This window comes from Olea europaea, unplaced genomic scaffold (genome assembly GCF_002742605.1).
Source record: "Olea europaea var. sylvestris unplaced genomic scaffold, O_europaea_v1 scaffold2273, whole genome shotgun sequence".
Lineage (NCBI taxonomy): Eukaryota > Viridiplantae > Streptophyta > Magnoliopsida > Lamiales > Oleaceae > Olea > Olea europaea.
This window is the reverse complement of record NW_019240798.1, coordinates 75,842-92,470: the sequence shown is the minus strand read 5'-3', so window position 1 is coordinate 92,470 and position 16,629 is coordinate 75,842. Positions and strand designations below refer to the sequence as shown.

Genomic DNA, 16,629 nt, shown 5'->3' with positions numbered 1-16,629 from the left:
GTATTGAATAAAACCGGTAAATGCAACTTACCCTATCTTTTGGAAAAATATGCCTTTTAGAAAATATTTGACATGGAAATGAAAGTAGTTAGGGGAGCATTAGGTCAGACTATGATTATAAGATTCAGTGCCCCATTAATATGTTTTTGTTGATAAGATCCACAGCTCTTGGCCCCATTAGTCTATCTTTCTCATCTTCATATCAACTCATTCTACTTAACATCGACGTGGACGGGGCTTTAACACGACTTTCTAAGTGACTAAGTCCATTTATATTGTTCATATCGTACAATGAACTTTATGAAATTCTTTTATCCTCCCGTGGCTCGGGCTCTGGCGAACAGCCTAATTATTATGGAACTCCAAGATCCCAGGTCCAAAACACAACCATCTGCATATAAAATATTACCGATTTGTAAATGAATGCGATTTTTTAGAGGTGCAAACTTGGTTGTGCGAGTTGGGATGAGCCTTTTCCGGACCAATATGTCTTGAATCTAAGCAGTTTGGTTCAACTTTAGACCTCCAAGTGTTTGGAGCCAGATTTTTACTTATTTAGTATCAAAACACTGTGAATAAAGTGATATTTTTCATGCTATAAAAAGGATTAATTTACGTATCTTGATTAGTAATTGATGCTACCAAAAATCGTAGATGTTGATTTCTCGATCTTGAGGATTTTGAATGAGCACGATCGTAGTCTTCCGGTACTTGAAACAAAGGCAACGAGATATGTTCTCGTCGCCCCTCCGATGCTTAAGTCAGAAAAGGAATTATATGCGTGAGGCTATAAATTGGAGAATAATGAAAACGTACCTGAATAATGACCCATGGTTCTGTATTTATAGTGGTGGGTGACATTCTCTTAGTAGGACTCAACTATCTGAGAATCCTTATCCGAGAGAGTCTCATGAGAAAGCAGCGTTTGAATCCTATTGTGATTAGAAGACCGATTATTAAGAGGACTCTCTTGGATTTAGAAGATGTGGTTTGATGTATTTGTGTCAGATAAGAGAGTTATCAGGGGATAGACCTTCTCCTTAGGACGAGGAAGATGGTAGTTGAGGACCTCAAGTGATTATCCCAAGGTCTTATTCCCGAGGACATCCCTGCATTCCTTGAGAGTTGGTTGAACCATCAAGGTCGGGCAAAAGGATGTCCCAAGGACTTAGTGAATCCCGAGCACTAATGATCGGGTAAAAGTAAAGTAGGTTACCCATAGTCATCGGGATAATATCCTGCTCGGGTTATACCGCGAATGTCAATATCAGTAATTAAATATGTTCATCAAGAATTCATGCACTTCTTTAAGAATTGCAACAACCTACTATGTAGGTGTTTGGGCCCTTCATTTACTACTGATATGGTACGGCCAGCAATATTTAAATGAAGCTTCGTCCCAATGTATTTTCACACAGACAAACACCAAACAAACTTCAGGCTTTGCTTCAATGGCGAAATATCAGTTGTTAATTGCTCTCTTCTTCACTGTGGCTCTTGCAAAAATTGAGCTCTCCAGTTGCCATGTTCTCAAGGGGTCTGTCACTTGCCTAGACTGCAAAAGCCACTATGATCTCTCAGGTACTTTACGGCAAGAATCCATTTTTTTTTAAAGATCTAATAGAGACGTGAGTTTAGGACATTTGCATGTGCTTGTAACAAATTGAACAACTTTATCCAAAAGCTTTGTTAGATAGTAACATGTTTATTCATTTAAATAGAGTTTAAAAGTAGTAGGGGTGGATGGGTAACAGCTTGACAAGAGTTCGGTAATCTCTCCTTTCGGGCATTGGGCTCTACTCGCTAGGTCTACAACTGATAGTCCTATGATGTCCCAGTCTTTTTGAAACTCTTGATACAAAAGAAACTGCTTTGTTTCTCTCCTTTCCTATCAGCGAATTCCGAGAGCCATTTTCCAATTTCCACATCCCACGTCCTATTCTCCTAGATTATAAAGTTAGACTCATGTCTATCGTATTCCCGTGTCTTATTCAGTACCATGTAACATAAGACACACTATAATTGCTCTGGTATACTCTCTTTTCTTTATGTTTCAGCCATTCAGGTGCTGGTGAAATGTGCCAATGTGAAGAAGTTGGCTGCAGCATACACAGAAGAAGATGGCACTTTTGAGACCGAACTCCCCTCAGACTCTTCAGCTTCACCCAAATGTTTGGCCAAAATCATGGCAGGTCCACACCAGCTTTACACTTCAAGAAAGAATTCTGTGTCCACAATTGTTAAGGCAGATGGATCTGGCTACTACACTACACACAAATCTCTCAACTTCTACAAATCATGTCCATTAACCCTAAAGAACAACGGAAAATGTATAGCAGCCTCAAATAAAGATTTTGGTGCATCCAAAATAGTGGATTTGCCTCTGCCAAGGGAATGGGGACTTGCACCAACTAGCTATTATTTTCCATATCTTCCTATAATAGGGATTCCTTAGTTAATGAGTTACGTTTGATCAGCTTGCTGTTTTGTCAAGTACAGATGTACTGTACTGTACCATTGAGTAGAGACGATCAAGAGTAATTATCATATATATATATATATATATATATATATAGGTAGAGAGAGAGAGAGTGGTTTGTGTTTATAGAATGTATTAAGCTATAATAAAGTGTTTTGCCATCTTTTGAATTATCATATAATTCCAAGTGTTCTTTCTTCTGTTTATTTGCCAAACTTATTGTGTTATCAAACTTATGCCATCTTTTGTCCATTTTATCACTTCGATTACCCATTTAATCTTTTCAAATTTACGCAGCCCATAATATCCCCGTTAAGCAGCAATCAGGTCACGCCCTTTGGGTTCCGTCAACGTGTCATTCAATTTTTCACGTCAATTCATCTAATATTGCATTGAAGATCATTGAACTTCAATTTGGTTTAATCATGTCACTATAGTACTCTAGTTTACGAGCAATCATGTTACCTCACTTAAGGTTAGTTAATGAGGTACCAGGTTAGTTAATGATAGAATGCTTGTTTCGTGCTTGAATTGATTTAGTTGGAAAACACCCAATATGGATAAAAAAATATATATATAACACACGACACTACATTTTCTCTTGCGAATGACATGTTCCTTTAAATCTCTCCTTTACTAGTTCTATTTTCAAGGAATCAACCTTCCACGATAAATCTAAAATAGCATTGCTAGATCACTGATGCATTACTAGATAATATGAGGAGAAAAACCAACATCCACCGTCAACCTATACACACAAAATAATCTTGGGTTACTGCACTATAATTTATAGGAGAGCAAAAAATTGAAAAGATTTATGAATAAGAATGTCAAATATCTTGAATTTATTGTATTGAAAAATTTGTGAGCTGTTTGTGTATGTCCACGTTTTGAGGATCAATTTTTCTCCACAATGAATCATTAGTGTCGCGATGATCTAAAATCCATATTCCAATTGAGTCAATTATAAATATGGAAGGAACTATACAATTCCCCTCCTCTCCACCAAACCGAGTGACTTGCTTGCTTGTAAATCAAAGTATAGTGGTGGAGATTACACCATTATTGAAGTTCAATGACCTAATTGCAAGTATTGTGAAAGTTGAATGACCTCCAGTGTAATTTACCTACATGAATTATTTTATGTTTGAAACGTCACAAAGCAATGCCATACACATGTAAAACAAATAACCATCATTTTTAGGATTTATAATGGGAATTGCTTGTCGTGTTTCATTGTACTATGTAATGATATCTCATTTTAAACACTAGCTATTTCATTATAGAACATCGTGATAAATATAATGGTGCTAGACATATACATCAAGTATCGAATTCTTTGATCAATTTCTAGGACATATATAATTTGGTGTTAAAATTTAGAACCCTCCTTGCCTTAAGGTCACAAAGTAGCAAAAAGTAATGATCTTTCAATCATCCTTTTATAGCTTATCTCTTGTGACTACATATTGTACTAAAAATATAATAAAGGGTTCAATCAAAATCTAACTAATGGTTAAAAATAATATAAAGTTAAACACTCGCACACAAAAGAAGGAATTAAACGAGACCTACATGTACCAACGAGTAAGAGAGATTTAAAAGTACGACTGGTAGATTTATCACACTAATAAGAGGGCGGAGCTTCACATACTATTTAATGAAATAAAATTATGGATCATTAGTCTTCTTATTAGAAAAACATTTAAGTATAGTAATTGTGTCATCGAAAATTTTGGCCCACTTAATTGAGATTTTAAGGAGGCACTTGACTGATATTGCTTCTTTCATGTCAAAAGCTGTTCTTGTTTGTGTTTACTTCTTTCCCAATCCCTCCTAGTCTGTTGATCTTTTCCAAACCGCGTAGATGTAGAAGAGTCACTTTCTAGCAACACAAATGCTAGTACAAGAATTCCAAACTCCATTGTCAATAGTTTCAATAATTAATTATAAAATCGTTACTAGTAGAAAAGAAGACAAGGAACGTCGAAACGCCTTGATGATCAAGAGTCCCAATCAACGCGGGATACTTTTTCCTTTTTATTTTATTTTCTTTGTCTACAATAATATCTTAATTCATTATTGAGGGGGCTGTAAGTGTACGGTCTAGGACTGTACACACAGACATTTCCTATATATTACGCAATAAGAGATCAATAATTGGAAGTAATGGGGTACAAATTTCTCCACGTTGTGTGCTTGACTCCATCTTAGGTATTGACCATATCTTCACCACAATTTTCTCCATATCTCGTGTGCTTGACTTCATCATTTCTTTCTACATTCGACTTGGATTTTGCTGTATCGAAAGGAACTAATTATTTGTGTAAATGTGAATTGTTTTCTCTTATTAAATACTTGATGACAACGACGATGACTATTACTATATTTTGATTTTTTAATTTTCATTTTAATAATCATTTGAAAGGTCTTGGGGGTGATGACATGATTGGTGATCCAAAATGTGAATATCAATCACTCTTTTTTTATATACAGATATACATATACCGATATACAATGGTGAAATCAGAATTTTAAGTTAGGGCAAGGGGGTGGAGATACAAAGAAGATTTTTCGACTAGTTTTTGGTTGTCGTAGCATTCATTCCTATTGAGATGTTTTCTTATAAGATTTTGATCTATGTGAGTATGATTTGACTCTTTAAAATAAAATCCATCTCCTCTCCTTTAATAAATATGTCCCAAATATTTTTCTATAATTGTAGTCGTCTATAATGATACTTAATATAACTTGCTAGAGTCATTTTGGTTGAAAAAAAAATTGTGATTTAACTTAAATCAGTGCAATGGTAGATTGATACACATGAACAAGAGTAATTTGATGTTCCATAGATTTAATAAAAGGTCAATTATGAAAGCTTTCTATGGAGATACTCAGAGAAAAAAAAAAAAAAAAACGTAGGTGGAGTTATTTAAAAAGGACAAATTATGCAAATGGAACTAGAAAGTCTTATTGTTAAGTGTTGAGGAGTATTTGCTATATGTTTTAAAGGGGCAAATTTGCTAAAGGAGAAAAGGAAAATTGAAAGCGTGCAAACTCGATTAGAAATCGGAAATCGCATTCATGGCAACATATTTCAACTTTTACCACTTAAGCAACTGAAAGTTCTTAGTTAACATTTAAATATATATGCCCCTCGAGGCACACCCGAGTTGGTGGAATAATTGTATTGGTGGGCTCACAAACCAAGCGTGGAGGGTTCGATTCTTGGAAGACAGCATCTTGGAAGGGGGATTTATCTCGAAGGCAAGGTGCTGGAAGGCAGTGGAGAAGACCCTCTTTGAAGAAGGAGTAAAAGGCCATGCAGTAATGTGGGAGCCAATAAGGGCCCAACCCGCGATTAACTTCCTCAAGCTAATGAGGGGCCGGAGACTTGAGGTCTAGGATTTAATCTGACGAAGTTGGGACACCTGGGTATAAAAAAAAAAAAAATTATATATTGATGCTACCAAAAATCGTACCTGCTGATTTTTCGAGCTTGATGATTCGGGTTGATCACGACAGTGGTCTTCCGGTACCTGAAACAAAGGCAACGAGGTGTGTTCTCGTCGCCCCTCCGATGCTTAAGTCAGAAAGGGAAATATATGCGTGAGGCTATGCGCTGAAGAACAATGAAAAACGTACCTGAATAATGGCTCAAGGTTCTGTATTTATAGAGGTAGGTGGTGTGTTCATATTAGGATTCCGTATTGCACCTGTAGTAGGATAGCTTGATTTTGCAATCTTACACCAATGAGTCCTACGCGAGATAGGAGTTTGAATTGAGGTATAACTGTGATACCAATAGAGTTCTTCAGGGCATAGGAGACATGAATTGAGGATTTTTAGTCAGAATAAATCTCTCGTTGGATAAGGCGCTGTCGTAGGTCATAATCCCGAGGACATGTCGAATGATTGTTGAATAACTCTTCGGGCTAATAGTCCGGGCATATAGGGATACCCCGAGCACATATGTCCCGAGCATTTTGATACACATACCGACGAAATTGAGTCCTCGGGTATATATATACGTTGGGAACAAAACTTATAACCATCATTGGCCCCCATGCACCTGTGCTCGATAATATGCACAAGGATAGGTGCAAAAGGTTCTAATTACAGTCCTTGGTATAGCGCCTCTGACGATTCAATACTGAGGAAGGACTCCTGAGGGCTGACGTCAGACGTGGTAATGACGCCAGCCCTAGTAGAAAGGCGGTGTAATTTTTAGACCGTGGGATGTAGGACACGTGGCATGATTGAACGGTTCAGGATGCGACCTTTGGACTCCCACCCATGTTTCCCTATATAAGCCTCCATTCCTATTCATTTTTTACTTTTTTACTATCAGTAAACCTTGTCGGAATCGTCCGGATAAGGTGAGTCCTCAAGACTTTAAGTTAATTGTTTTTAGAAAAGTCTATATTTAAGATAGGATGTCGAGTGGTGATAGCGATACGTCATCCTCGAGTTCGGGAACACCAACCGAGGACTTAGGGCAGTCAATAATACTTATGGCCGTCCCCATAAGTGCTAATCCTCGAGCTCAGGATATCCCGACCCCACTAGTGTACCCTGACCACCCTTGTAGGTTTAAGGAGCACTTAGCCGTGGCGACTGCTAGGGAATTCAGCCTGATGCCGAACTGTGATATTAGGTCTCCTGGCAATGAGGATAGGGTAGCTATTGCTCGAGAGGGAGAGTTTGTCATTTTCAAGGATTCTCTAAAGGGGGGATTTAGGTGGCCATTGCACCCCTTTTTCCTCGCGCTCTTGACCGAGCATAACATGAGCCCGGGGCAGTTAGTGCCGAACGGGTGGAGGATGTTGACATATTTTTTTATTGCTTGTAGATACCTAGGGATTATCCCGTATGTCGACCTATGTAGGATGTTCTTCGACCTAAAACAACTCCCCCAGTACTCCTGTTTTGCTTACCTCTCAACCCGAGGAGGGTTTAGAATCCCGAGGATGCCTAGTTCCCTGAAGGGGTGGAAAGATAAGTGGTTCTATGCTATACCTCAAGATCCCGACGTTCCCTTTAGTCCTCGGTGGGGGGTGCCTGATACTGCTAGGTTTTGTGGGGGTCAGGCGTACTTTGAGTCGTTGGAGAGGCATAGGCAAATGCTAGAGGAGCTCGAGCCCCTCGTTTATGACTTGGATGATATTCTCGGGGATGATATACTCGAGCTTGCAAACATGAAAGGAATCGAGGGTAGGATATGTGATTTTGACGCTTAATTTCCCGATCTGTATTTTTACTATGCTCGTGCTAATTACATATAATTTTTTATTTTTGCAGAGATGACGTTTGACCCAAGTGCCCTTCCTCAGGCAGTAAACAAGAAGTCCAAGGCTCGGGCTCCCGGCCAGAGGAGGGGCCAAAAGAGACCTCGGGAGGCAAGGCAGGAGTGGCAAACCAGTGGGCCTGGGGAATCGTCAAGGCCCCGAGGACAGTCTTCGGGAATAGTGAGAATGGGATCTCAGCAGCAGGATCATCTGGGGACTCCTCGGGAGTCTCTTCCTCGGGGATCTGTTGACGTGGTCGACCTCGAGGATGGGTGCCTACCACCGGGGCCTGCTAATCCCGAGGGATGCTCTCGGTGCCACTCAGTGCTCAGTATCGTCGACAAATACCGGGCAGATGTCGACTTAAGCAATGGCTTGAGGGCTCTCGAGGCTATGGCCTTGAAGGTAAGATCGTCGGCTGTTCTTATATTGTTTTTGTTATCTTTATGTCCCGAGGTTAACCATGCACCACTTTTCAGACACTGGGAATAGCTCGAGGCCTTTCCTTGAAGGAAAAGGACGAGTCTTCAAGAATGGCCGACCTCGAGGGTGCCGTTTCCGCTCGGGATCTAAGGATTGCCGACCTAGAGGAGGAGCGTGCTCAGCTATTGAGGGAGCGCGAGCATATGCGAAATGATCTACGCAGTGCTCAGGGTGAGGCCGGTGCTGCGAAGGCTGAGGCTGAGCACTTCAAGCTCGAGCTCGATCAGCTTAAAAAAGATTTCGATGCGAAGCTGGCCAATGCTCGGGAGGAAGCGATCGAGGACTTCAAGAAGTCTGACGCCTTCAACGAGTTAAAGGGTGACTATGCTATGGGCTCTTACTTTCATGCCCTGAAGGAAGCTCGAGCTTTCATGCGCCTGAGGCCAGATGCTCGCCCTGAGGATCTGAAGTCAATCCCCGAGGTGGCTGACGACCTTCATCTTTCAGAGTCTGAAGAAAATGCTGGGGATGAAGACGTCGATATCGAGGGTGATGATGTCAAGGAAGGCCAAGGCAGTCAGGACATCGACGCCTGAATTTACCGAGCTCATTCTGTATATTTTTTTTTGTAATTTGAACATGTATCTTACTCGATCAAGTATTTTCCTTCTTGCTGTGTATTGATATCTCGATCATGACAAACTCAAATAGCCCGACGTAAGATGGTTAAATAACTCGACGCCTGGAGTAGTTAAAACATCTCGAGGACCTAATTTGTGAAAATATTTCTGAACATTATAACGTACACGAAATTAATCCCGAAGACTCAAACTGAAATCATTTGAGATCATCAGTGTGTTGAACCCGAGCATTAAACAAGTTACCTCGAGGACTAAACAGTAAAATTATCTTGGAACATCGAAGTGTGAACCCCGAGCACGTAGACAAGTTACCCGCCGACTGAAGAAAATTAATTATTTTCGACGACTAATGAATCATCTCGATGATTGAGAATAACTCAATTTTTAACCAAGTGATAATGCCGAAGACAGTGTAAGATGTAGTTTTCTAGGCACTTAACACTCGAGGATTAATTTCAAGGGATGGTAGTCCCGAAGGTGTACGAATAATTGTGACCGACCTCTGTGCATAAATTTATCCCGAGCTCTCATTTCCAGCCTTGGACAAAATTATAAGGATATATGGTCGGGATATATGTCCTCGGTATTTATACTTGCACTATTTTGATGTGCTGATTATGAGCTCCAAGATTTTGGTGCTTGCTCGAGGCAAGGCTTTAGACGGCTTGCTTACATTGGCTTGTCAAGGACAGGGCTTAAGGGGGCTTGCTCGAGGGCAAGGCTTACATTGGCTTGCTCGAGGGCAAGGCTTACGTTGGCTTGTCCGAGGGCAAGGCTTACGTTGACTTGTCAGGGACAAGGCTTAAGGGGGCTTGCTCGAGGGCAAGGCTTACTTTGACTTGTCAAGGACAAGGCTTAAGGGGGCTTGCTCGAGGACAAGGCTTACATTGGCTTGCTCGAGGGCAAGGCTTACGTTGGCTTGTCAGGGACAAGGCTTAAGGGGGCTTGCTCGAGGGCAATGCTTACTTTGGCTTGTCAAGTACAAGGCTTAAGGGGGCTTGCTCGAGGACAAGGCTTACATTAGCTTGCTCGAGGGCAAGGCTTACGTTGGCTTGTCAGGGACAAGGCTTAAGGGGGCTTGCTCGAGGGCAAGGCTTACTTTGGCTTGTCAAGGACAAGGCTTACTTGCTTGCTCGGGGCAAGGCTTTGGACGGCTTGCTCGAGGGCAAGGCTTACATGCTTGCTGGACGCAAAGCAAACTATCGGGCTGTTATACCCGGAGTTTGGATTTGTTAATTGTTTGGACTGGACTTGGATTTATAATGTATCCAAGCTGCCTACGTACTCAAACTGGATCAAGCCGAACGTAGTTCATTACAAAAGAAAACGGAAAACATGCACGAGCACGCAGGCCCGCTAAACTAGAAATAAAATGCAAGGGCACGCAGGCCCGAAGAACCAAAAATAACATGCAAAAAAAGAAAATCTTCAAAACGGCGTTGGGAATGTTACTTGTAATATATTTTTAGGTTGTCGGCGTTCTAGGGCCTCGGAAGAGGTCTACCCGAAGTGTCTCTTAGGCTGTATGCTCCTTTGCGAACCTGTCGTATGACCTCAAAGGGCCCCTCCCAGATGGGTCCGAACTTCCCTGGGGGGTGGCCTGCTGCTTCGGCCCTCCTCAAGACCAAATCGCCAGCTCTGAACCTCCGAGCCTTGACTTTGCTATTAAAATGTTTTGCTGTCTTAGTTTGGTAAGAGGCCACTTTTATAGCGGCTTGCTCCCGTACTTCTTCCAATAGATCAAGATGTTCAGTTGTACGCTCCGAGGTTTCTGGCACGAGCCTCCTATGGCTTGGCAGTCTAATTTCCACTGGGACCATTGCTTCAATGCCATAGGCTAACATAAAAGGAGTTTCTCCTGTGGTTGTCCTATGAGTTGTTCTATACGTCCAAAGTATAGAAGGCAGCTCGTCGGACCAAGAACCCCTAGCATCGCTTATTCTTGTTCGGAGGTCTTGCAATATGATTCGATTTGTTACCTCGGCCAGACCGTTGCTCTGAGGATGCGAAACTGATGTCAAACGGTGATCAATCCCAAGGTTTGAGCAAAAGTTTCTAAACTGTTGGTTGTCAAATTGCCTGCCATTGTCGGTGATGAGGACCTTTGGTATCCCAAACCTGCAAATGATAGACCTCCAAGTGAAGGCTCTTAGCTTGGGCTCCGATATTGTGGCGAGAGGTTCGGCCTCTACCCATTTTGTGAAGTACTCTACTGCTACAACAACAAACTTTAATTGACCTCTTGCCACAGGAAAGGGGCCGAGGATGTCAATTCCCCATTGTTCAAACGGGGCCGAACAGTTAATGTTGGTGAGATCTTCGGCTGGTGAGTGGATAACATTACCAAACCTCTGGCACCTATCACATCTTTTAACATATTCTGAGGCGTCTTTTTTCATAGTTGGCCAGTAGTATCCATATCGTATGAGTTTAAAGGCCAAGGCCCTGGCTCCTTGATGATTCTCACACACACCTTCATGAACTTCAGCAAGGGCCTGGGATGATTCTGATGGCCTGAGACACCTTAGGTACGGAAGAGTAATACTTCTGCGAAAGAGGACACCGCTGATCATGCAGTACCTAGGAGCTCGAGCTCTGATGCTTCTGGCCAACCTGGCATCGCTTGGTAGATTTCCGTTTGTGATGAATTCTATGATCGGGTCCATCCAGGATGGTTCGTTGTCAATGTCAATGACGTCGAGGTTTTGACTGATGCTGGGTTCTGTGATGATTTTAATGTGAACCGTTCTGTCAAGGCCGTCTACCCTCATGAACACAAGCCTGGATAATGCGTCGACTTTTCCGTTGTCCTTTCGAGCAATTTTTGTAATTTCACAGCTCTTGAATTTTCGTTGAAGATCTTGAACCTTCATACAGTACAAACTCATTTTCTCCTCCTTTCTTTCAAATGATCCTTCAATCTGTCCGACCACTAGCTGTGAATCGCTGAATATCTTTACGAACTCGAGCTCTAGGTAAAGGGCTAGCTCCAGAGCAATAACGACGGCCTCATTCTCGGCCTCGTTGTTGGCTGCTTCAAACTCGAACCTGAGAGCGCATTGGATCTCCGTTTGTTTGTCAGGGCTGATGATGATGACCCCTGCGCCCAAGCCCGAGGAGTTCGATGCTCCATCCACAAATATTTGCCAAGTGTCCAAATTAGTGCTCATGCTCGAGCTATCACCTGGCCCCCGAGGCCTGGGGGTTAGTTCTGCAATGAAGTCGGCTAGAGCTTGGGCTTTGATAGATAGGCGTGGTTTGAATTCTATGTCAAATTCTCCAAGCTCGATTGCCCATTTCATCAGTCTTCCCGATACATCCGGCTTCTGAAATATATGCCTAAGTGGTTGATTAGTGAGCACCACAATAGGGTGAGACTGAAAGTACTGCCAGAGTTTCCGTGCTGCTATAACCAAGGCAAGGGCAAGTTGTTCCGCCAAAGTATACCTTATTTCCGCATCTAGTAGGACCTTGCTTACATAGTAGATCGATTGTTGGACTTTGCTAACCTCTTTCACCAAGACCCCGCTGACCGCATTTTGAGATACGGCCAGGTACAAAAATAAGGTGTCACCAGGCTCAGGCTTCATTAGAATTGGAGGAGATGCTAATGTCTGTTTGAGCTCCTGAAAAGCTTTCTCACAGTCTTCACTCCAATCAAAGCCTTGGTTTCCTCTGAGGACTTTGAAGAAGGGATAGCACCTGTCTGATGCTCGGGACATGAACCTGTTCAAGGCTGCTATCCTACCAGTCAACCTTTGTACCTCTTTCTTGTTCCTTGGTGATTCCATAGACGCTAATGCTTGTATTTTGTCAGGGTTGGCCTCTATCCCCCGGTGAGTGATCATGAAGCCCAAGAACTTGCCCGAGGCCACGCCAAATGCACATTTTGCGGGGTTCAACTTCATTCCGCACTTTCACAAGGTGTTGAACACTTCTTCAAGATCTGAAATATGTTGGTCCACCTGTTTGCTCTTGACCACCATGTCATCAACGTACGCCTCTACGTTCCTTCCAATCAAGTTAGCAAAGACTTTGTTGATGAGCTTTTGGTATGTTGCCCCTGCATTCTTCAAACCGAAAGGCATGACCTTATAACAGTATATGGCGGAATCGACCATGAATGAGGTCTTTTCTTGATCTTCCTCGGCCATGAGGATTTGATGATAACCAGAAAATGCATCCAAGAAGCTGTATAGCTTATGTCCAGACGTGCTATCCACCAAGTTGTCAATTCGCGGTAGGGGATAACTATCTTTTGGACATGCTTTATTAAGATCTGTGAAGTCAATGTAGACTCTCCACTTACCATTGGCCTTCTTCACTAAAACAACATTGGCAAGCCAATCGGGATATTGGACCTCCCGAATGAACCGAGCACTGACGAGTTTGTTAATTTCTTCGCGGATGACTTCCCGACGTTCTGGGGCAAACTGTCTTTTCCTCTGTTTTACTGGCCTGGCCCCTGGGCTAATATTAATCCTATGGACTGCAATTTTAGGGTCTATCCCCGACATATCCTCAACCTTCCAGGCAAAAACGTCAATGTTGCGAGATAAGCAACTAACAAGTTCTGTCTTCAGGGTGACGTCAAGATCCCGACCAATCGTCACCTTCTTATCATGCTCGAGCTCAATTTCCATCAATTCTTCGACAGGAGCAAGTCTGACTTGTTGCCCATCCTCGGGATCCATCCTCGAGATTTGCATGACGTCGTTATTTATTTCCCGAACATTGGCAACATAGCATTGTCTGGCAACTGTCTGGTCTCCACGGACAACCCCAACGCCATTACTTGTTGGAAATTTCATGGCTAGGTGGAAGGTGGACACAATGGCTTTAATCTTGTTCAGGAGTGGTCTTCCCAGAATTGCGTTATAGGCCATTGAGACACGTACCACTTGAAAAGATGTCATCTCCGTAGCCTGTTTCTGGCCAGAACCCAAAGTTAGTGGAAGCTCGACGACACCCTCTAGAGTGATGACTCCTCCACCAAACCCCTGGAGAGGAGTTTTAACTGCTTTGAGCTGGTGAGATGAGATTCCCATTTTGGCAAAAGCTTCTTGTGAAAGTATATTGGCCGCACTCCCGTTGTCAACCAAGATCCTCTTTACTTCAATATTGGCCAAAATTGCTGAGATTACCAAGGCGTCATCATGTGGGAGTGATACGCCTTCTAAGTCTCCGGTCCCAAAAGTAATATCCTCCAGCTTTCCATGGGGCATCCCAGAGGCCAAGGCATATCCTCGGGCATATTGTTTTCTTCCACTATTGGAGTCTCCTCCCGAGGCAATACCTCCAATGATGATATTGATGGTTCCAGCAGTGGGTTGACCATCCCTTTTTGCCTCAGGGGCTTTTTCCCTGCCACGATCATTCCTCGGACGTTTGTCGTTACCGACGTAGGAACTAAAGAGTCCTCTTTTAATAAGGGCTTCAATCTCCCGTTGCAGGGCCTTACAGTTCTCCGTGGTATGCCCATGATCCCGATGGAACTCACAGTACTTGTTCATGTCCCTGGATTCGGGTGGTGACCTCATTCTGACAGGCCATTTCAGTTCCTTCATATTCTTGATCTCCATCAATATATTGGTCTTTGACGTATTTAAACGTGTGAACGGCGTCGGGGGAACCTCCAGCCTCTATTTTTTCCGATGTTGTTCTTCACGGGGGTTCGGGTCATGCTGTCTTTTATGCTCGACCCTGTCATGGGATGGTCCAACCTTTCTCTGGTTCAGTGTTTCCTCCATATCTATGTACTTCTCGGCTCGGGTAAGAAGCTCGGTGACCGTCTTCGACGGAGTTTTGGATAAAGACATCTTGAAAGCCTCGCACTTTATGGCATATGTGAGGGCAGAAACTGCTGCAGTTATGTGTAGGTCGGGAATCTGAAGTCTTTCCTTGTTGAACCTGGTCATGAAGTCACGTAGGGTCTCATTTTGCCCTTGTCTAAGTTGCATGAGGGAAGCAGTTGTCTTCCTGATGCGTTTACTGCTTGCGAAGAAAGCGGAGAACTTATCCGTCAAATCCGAGAATGAGGCTATGGAGTTGGGCTCTAAGGTTGAGAACCAATCCCTAGCAGCATTCGTCAAAGTTTGCGGGAAGGCCTTGCACATCACCTGATCCGGTGCGACCTGTAGATTTATGACGTCCGTGTATACGTTCAGATGATTGATTCGATCAATGGTCCCATCATATTCTTTGATCCTAGGATACTTAAATCTGTCTGGCAAGGGGAATGTTAATATCTCGGGAGTAAAGGGGGTGTTGAGACTGAATCTTGTTGTCCCTTTGTTGCCCTGGAGTAGGCCCGCCGTAATTCCTTCTTGAATAATCCTAGCGAGTTCCCCGGACTCCATGGTCACTGATCTCGAGGCCGAGGTCACATGTGGTATACCCGAGGCCCCTGCTCCGCCATTGTCAGGGACATGTGTTTGAGCTCGAGCATCAGCCATAAAACTCCCCTGGGGTGCTGGTGTAGGTGACGGATGCGAATTTCTTTGACTTAGCAGCTGAGTCAGTGTGGCGACCTGTTGTCTGAGCTCTTCAAAGGCTCCAGCAGTGACGATTGCCGGCTGGGGCTCTGGCACTTCTGATGACTCCTCTTGAGGAATAGGGATATCCTCAGGAGGGGGTTAGTTTGGAGCGGATGAGCTTGCGGGTGGAAGACCTGATCGTGTGTTTACCATGGCTTTTGGTAGCAGTTCCCACAGACGGCGCCAATGATGCTACCAAAAATCGTACTTGCTGATTTTTCGAGCTTGATGATTCGGGTTGATCACGACAGTGGTCTTCCGGTACCTGAAACAAAGGCAACGAGGTGTGTTCTCGTCACCCCTCCGATGCTTAAGTCAGAAAGGGAAATATATGCGTGAGGCTATGCGCTGAAGAACAATGAAAAACGTACCTGAATAATGGCTCAAGGTTCTGTATTTATAGAGGTAGGTGGTGTGTTCATATTAGGATTCCGTATTGCACCTGTAGTAGGATAGCTTGATTTTGCAATCTTACACCAATGAGTCCTACGCGAGATAGGAGTTTGAATTGAGGTATAACTGTGATACCAATAGAGTTCTTCAGGGCATAGGAGATATGAATTGAGGATTTTTAGTCAGAATAAATCTCTCGTTGGATAAGGCACTGTCGTAGGTCATAATCCCGAGGACAAAATCTCGAGGACATGTCGAATGATTGTTGAATAACTCTTCGGGCTAATAGCCCGGGCATATAGGGATACCCCGAGCACATATGTCCCGAGCATTTTGATATACATACCGACGAAATTGAGTCCTCGGGTATATATATACGTCGGGAACAAAACTTATAACCATCATTGGCCCCCATGCACCTGTGCTCGATAATATGCACAAGGATAGGTGCAAAAGGTTCTAATTACAGTCCTTGGTATAGCGCCTCTGACGATTCAATACTGAGGAAGGACTCCTGAGGGCTGACGTCAGACGTGGTAATGACGCCAGCCCTAGTAGAAAGGCGGTGTAATTTTTAGACCGTGGGATGTAGGACACGTGGCATGATTGAACGGTTCAGGATGCGACCTTTGGACTCCCACCCATGTTTCCCTATATAAGCCTCCATTCCTATTCATTTTTTACCTTTTTACTATCAGTAAACCTTGTCGGAATCGTCGGGATAAGGTGAGTCCTCAAGACTTTAAGTTAATTGTTTTTAGAAAAGTCTATATTTAAGATAGGATGTCGAGTAGTGATAGCGATACGTCATCCTCGAGTTCGGGAACACCAACCGAGGACTTAGGGCAGTCAATAATACCTATGGCCGT

The 16,629-nt window shown here is 43.1% G+C and overlaps 1 protein-coding gene across 1 annotated transcript; it reads left to right on the top strand.

Annotated features, from left to right (window-relative positions):
• Positions 1-1,394: 1,394 nt before the first annotated feature.
• Positions 1,395-2,640, top strand: LOC111381278. Its single transcript, XM_023005043.1, has 2 exons — positions 1,395-1,581; positions 2,058-2,640. Exons 1-2 carry the CDS (start codon positions 1,452-1,454, stop codon positions 2,453-2,455), a joined length of 528 nt encoding a protein of 175 aa, XP_022860811.1. The 5' UTR covers positions 1,395-1,451; the 3' UTR covers positions 2,456-2,640.
• Positions 2,641-16,629: the final 13,989 nt, after the last annotated feature.

Coding starts and splice junctions, on each gene's coding strand:
- LOC111381278 (XM_023005043.1), top strand. CDS start 1,452: ATGGCGAAATATCAGTTGTTAATTGCTCTCTTCTTCACTGTGGCTCTT. Junction 1,582..2,057: donor AAGCCACTATGATCTCTCAG/GTACTTTACGGC, acceptor TTTATGTTTCAG/CCATTCAGGTGCTGGTGAAA.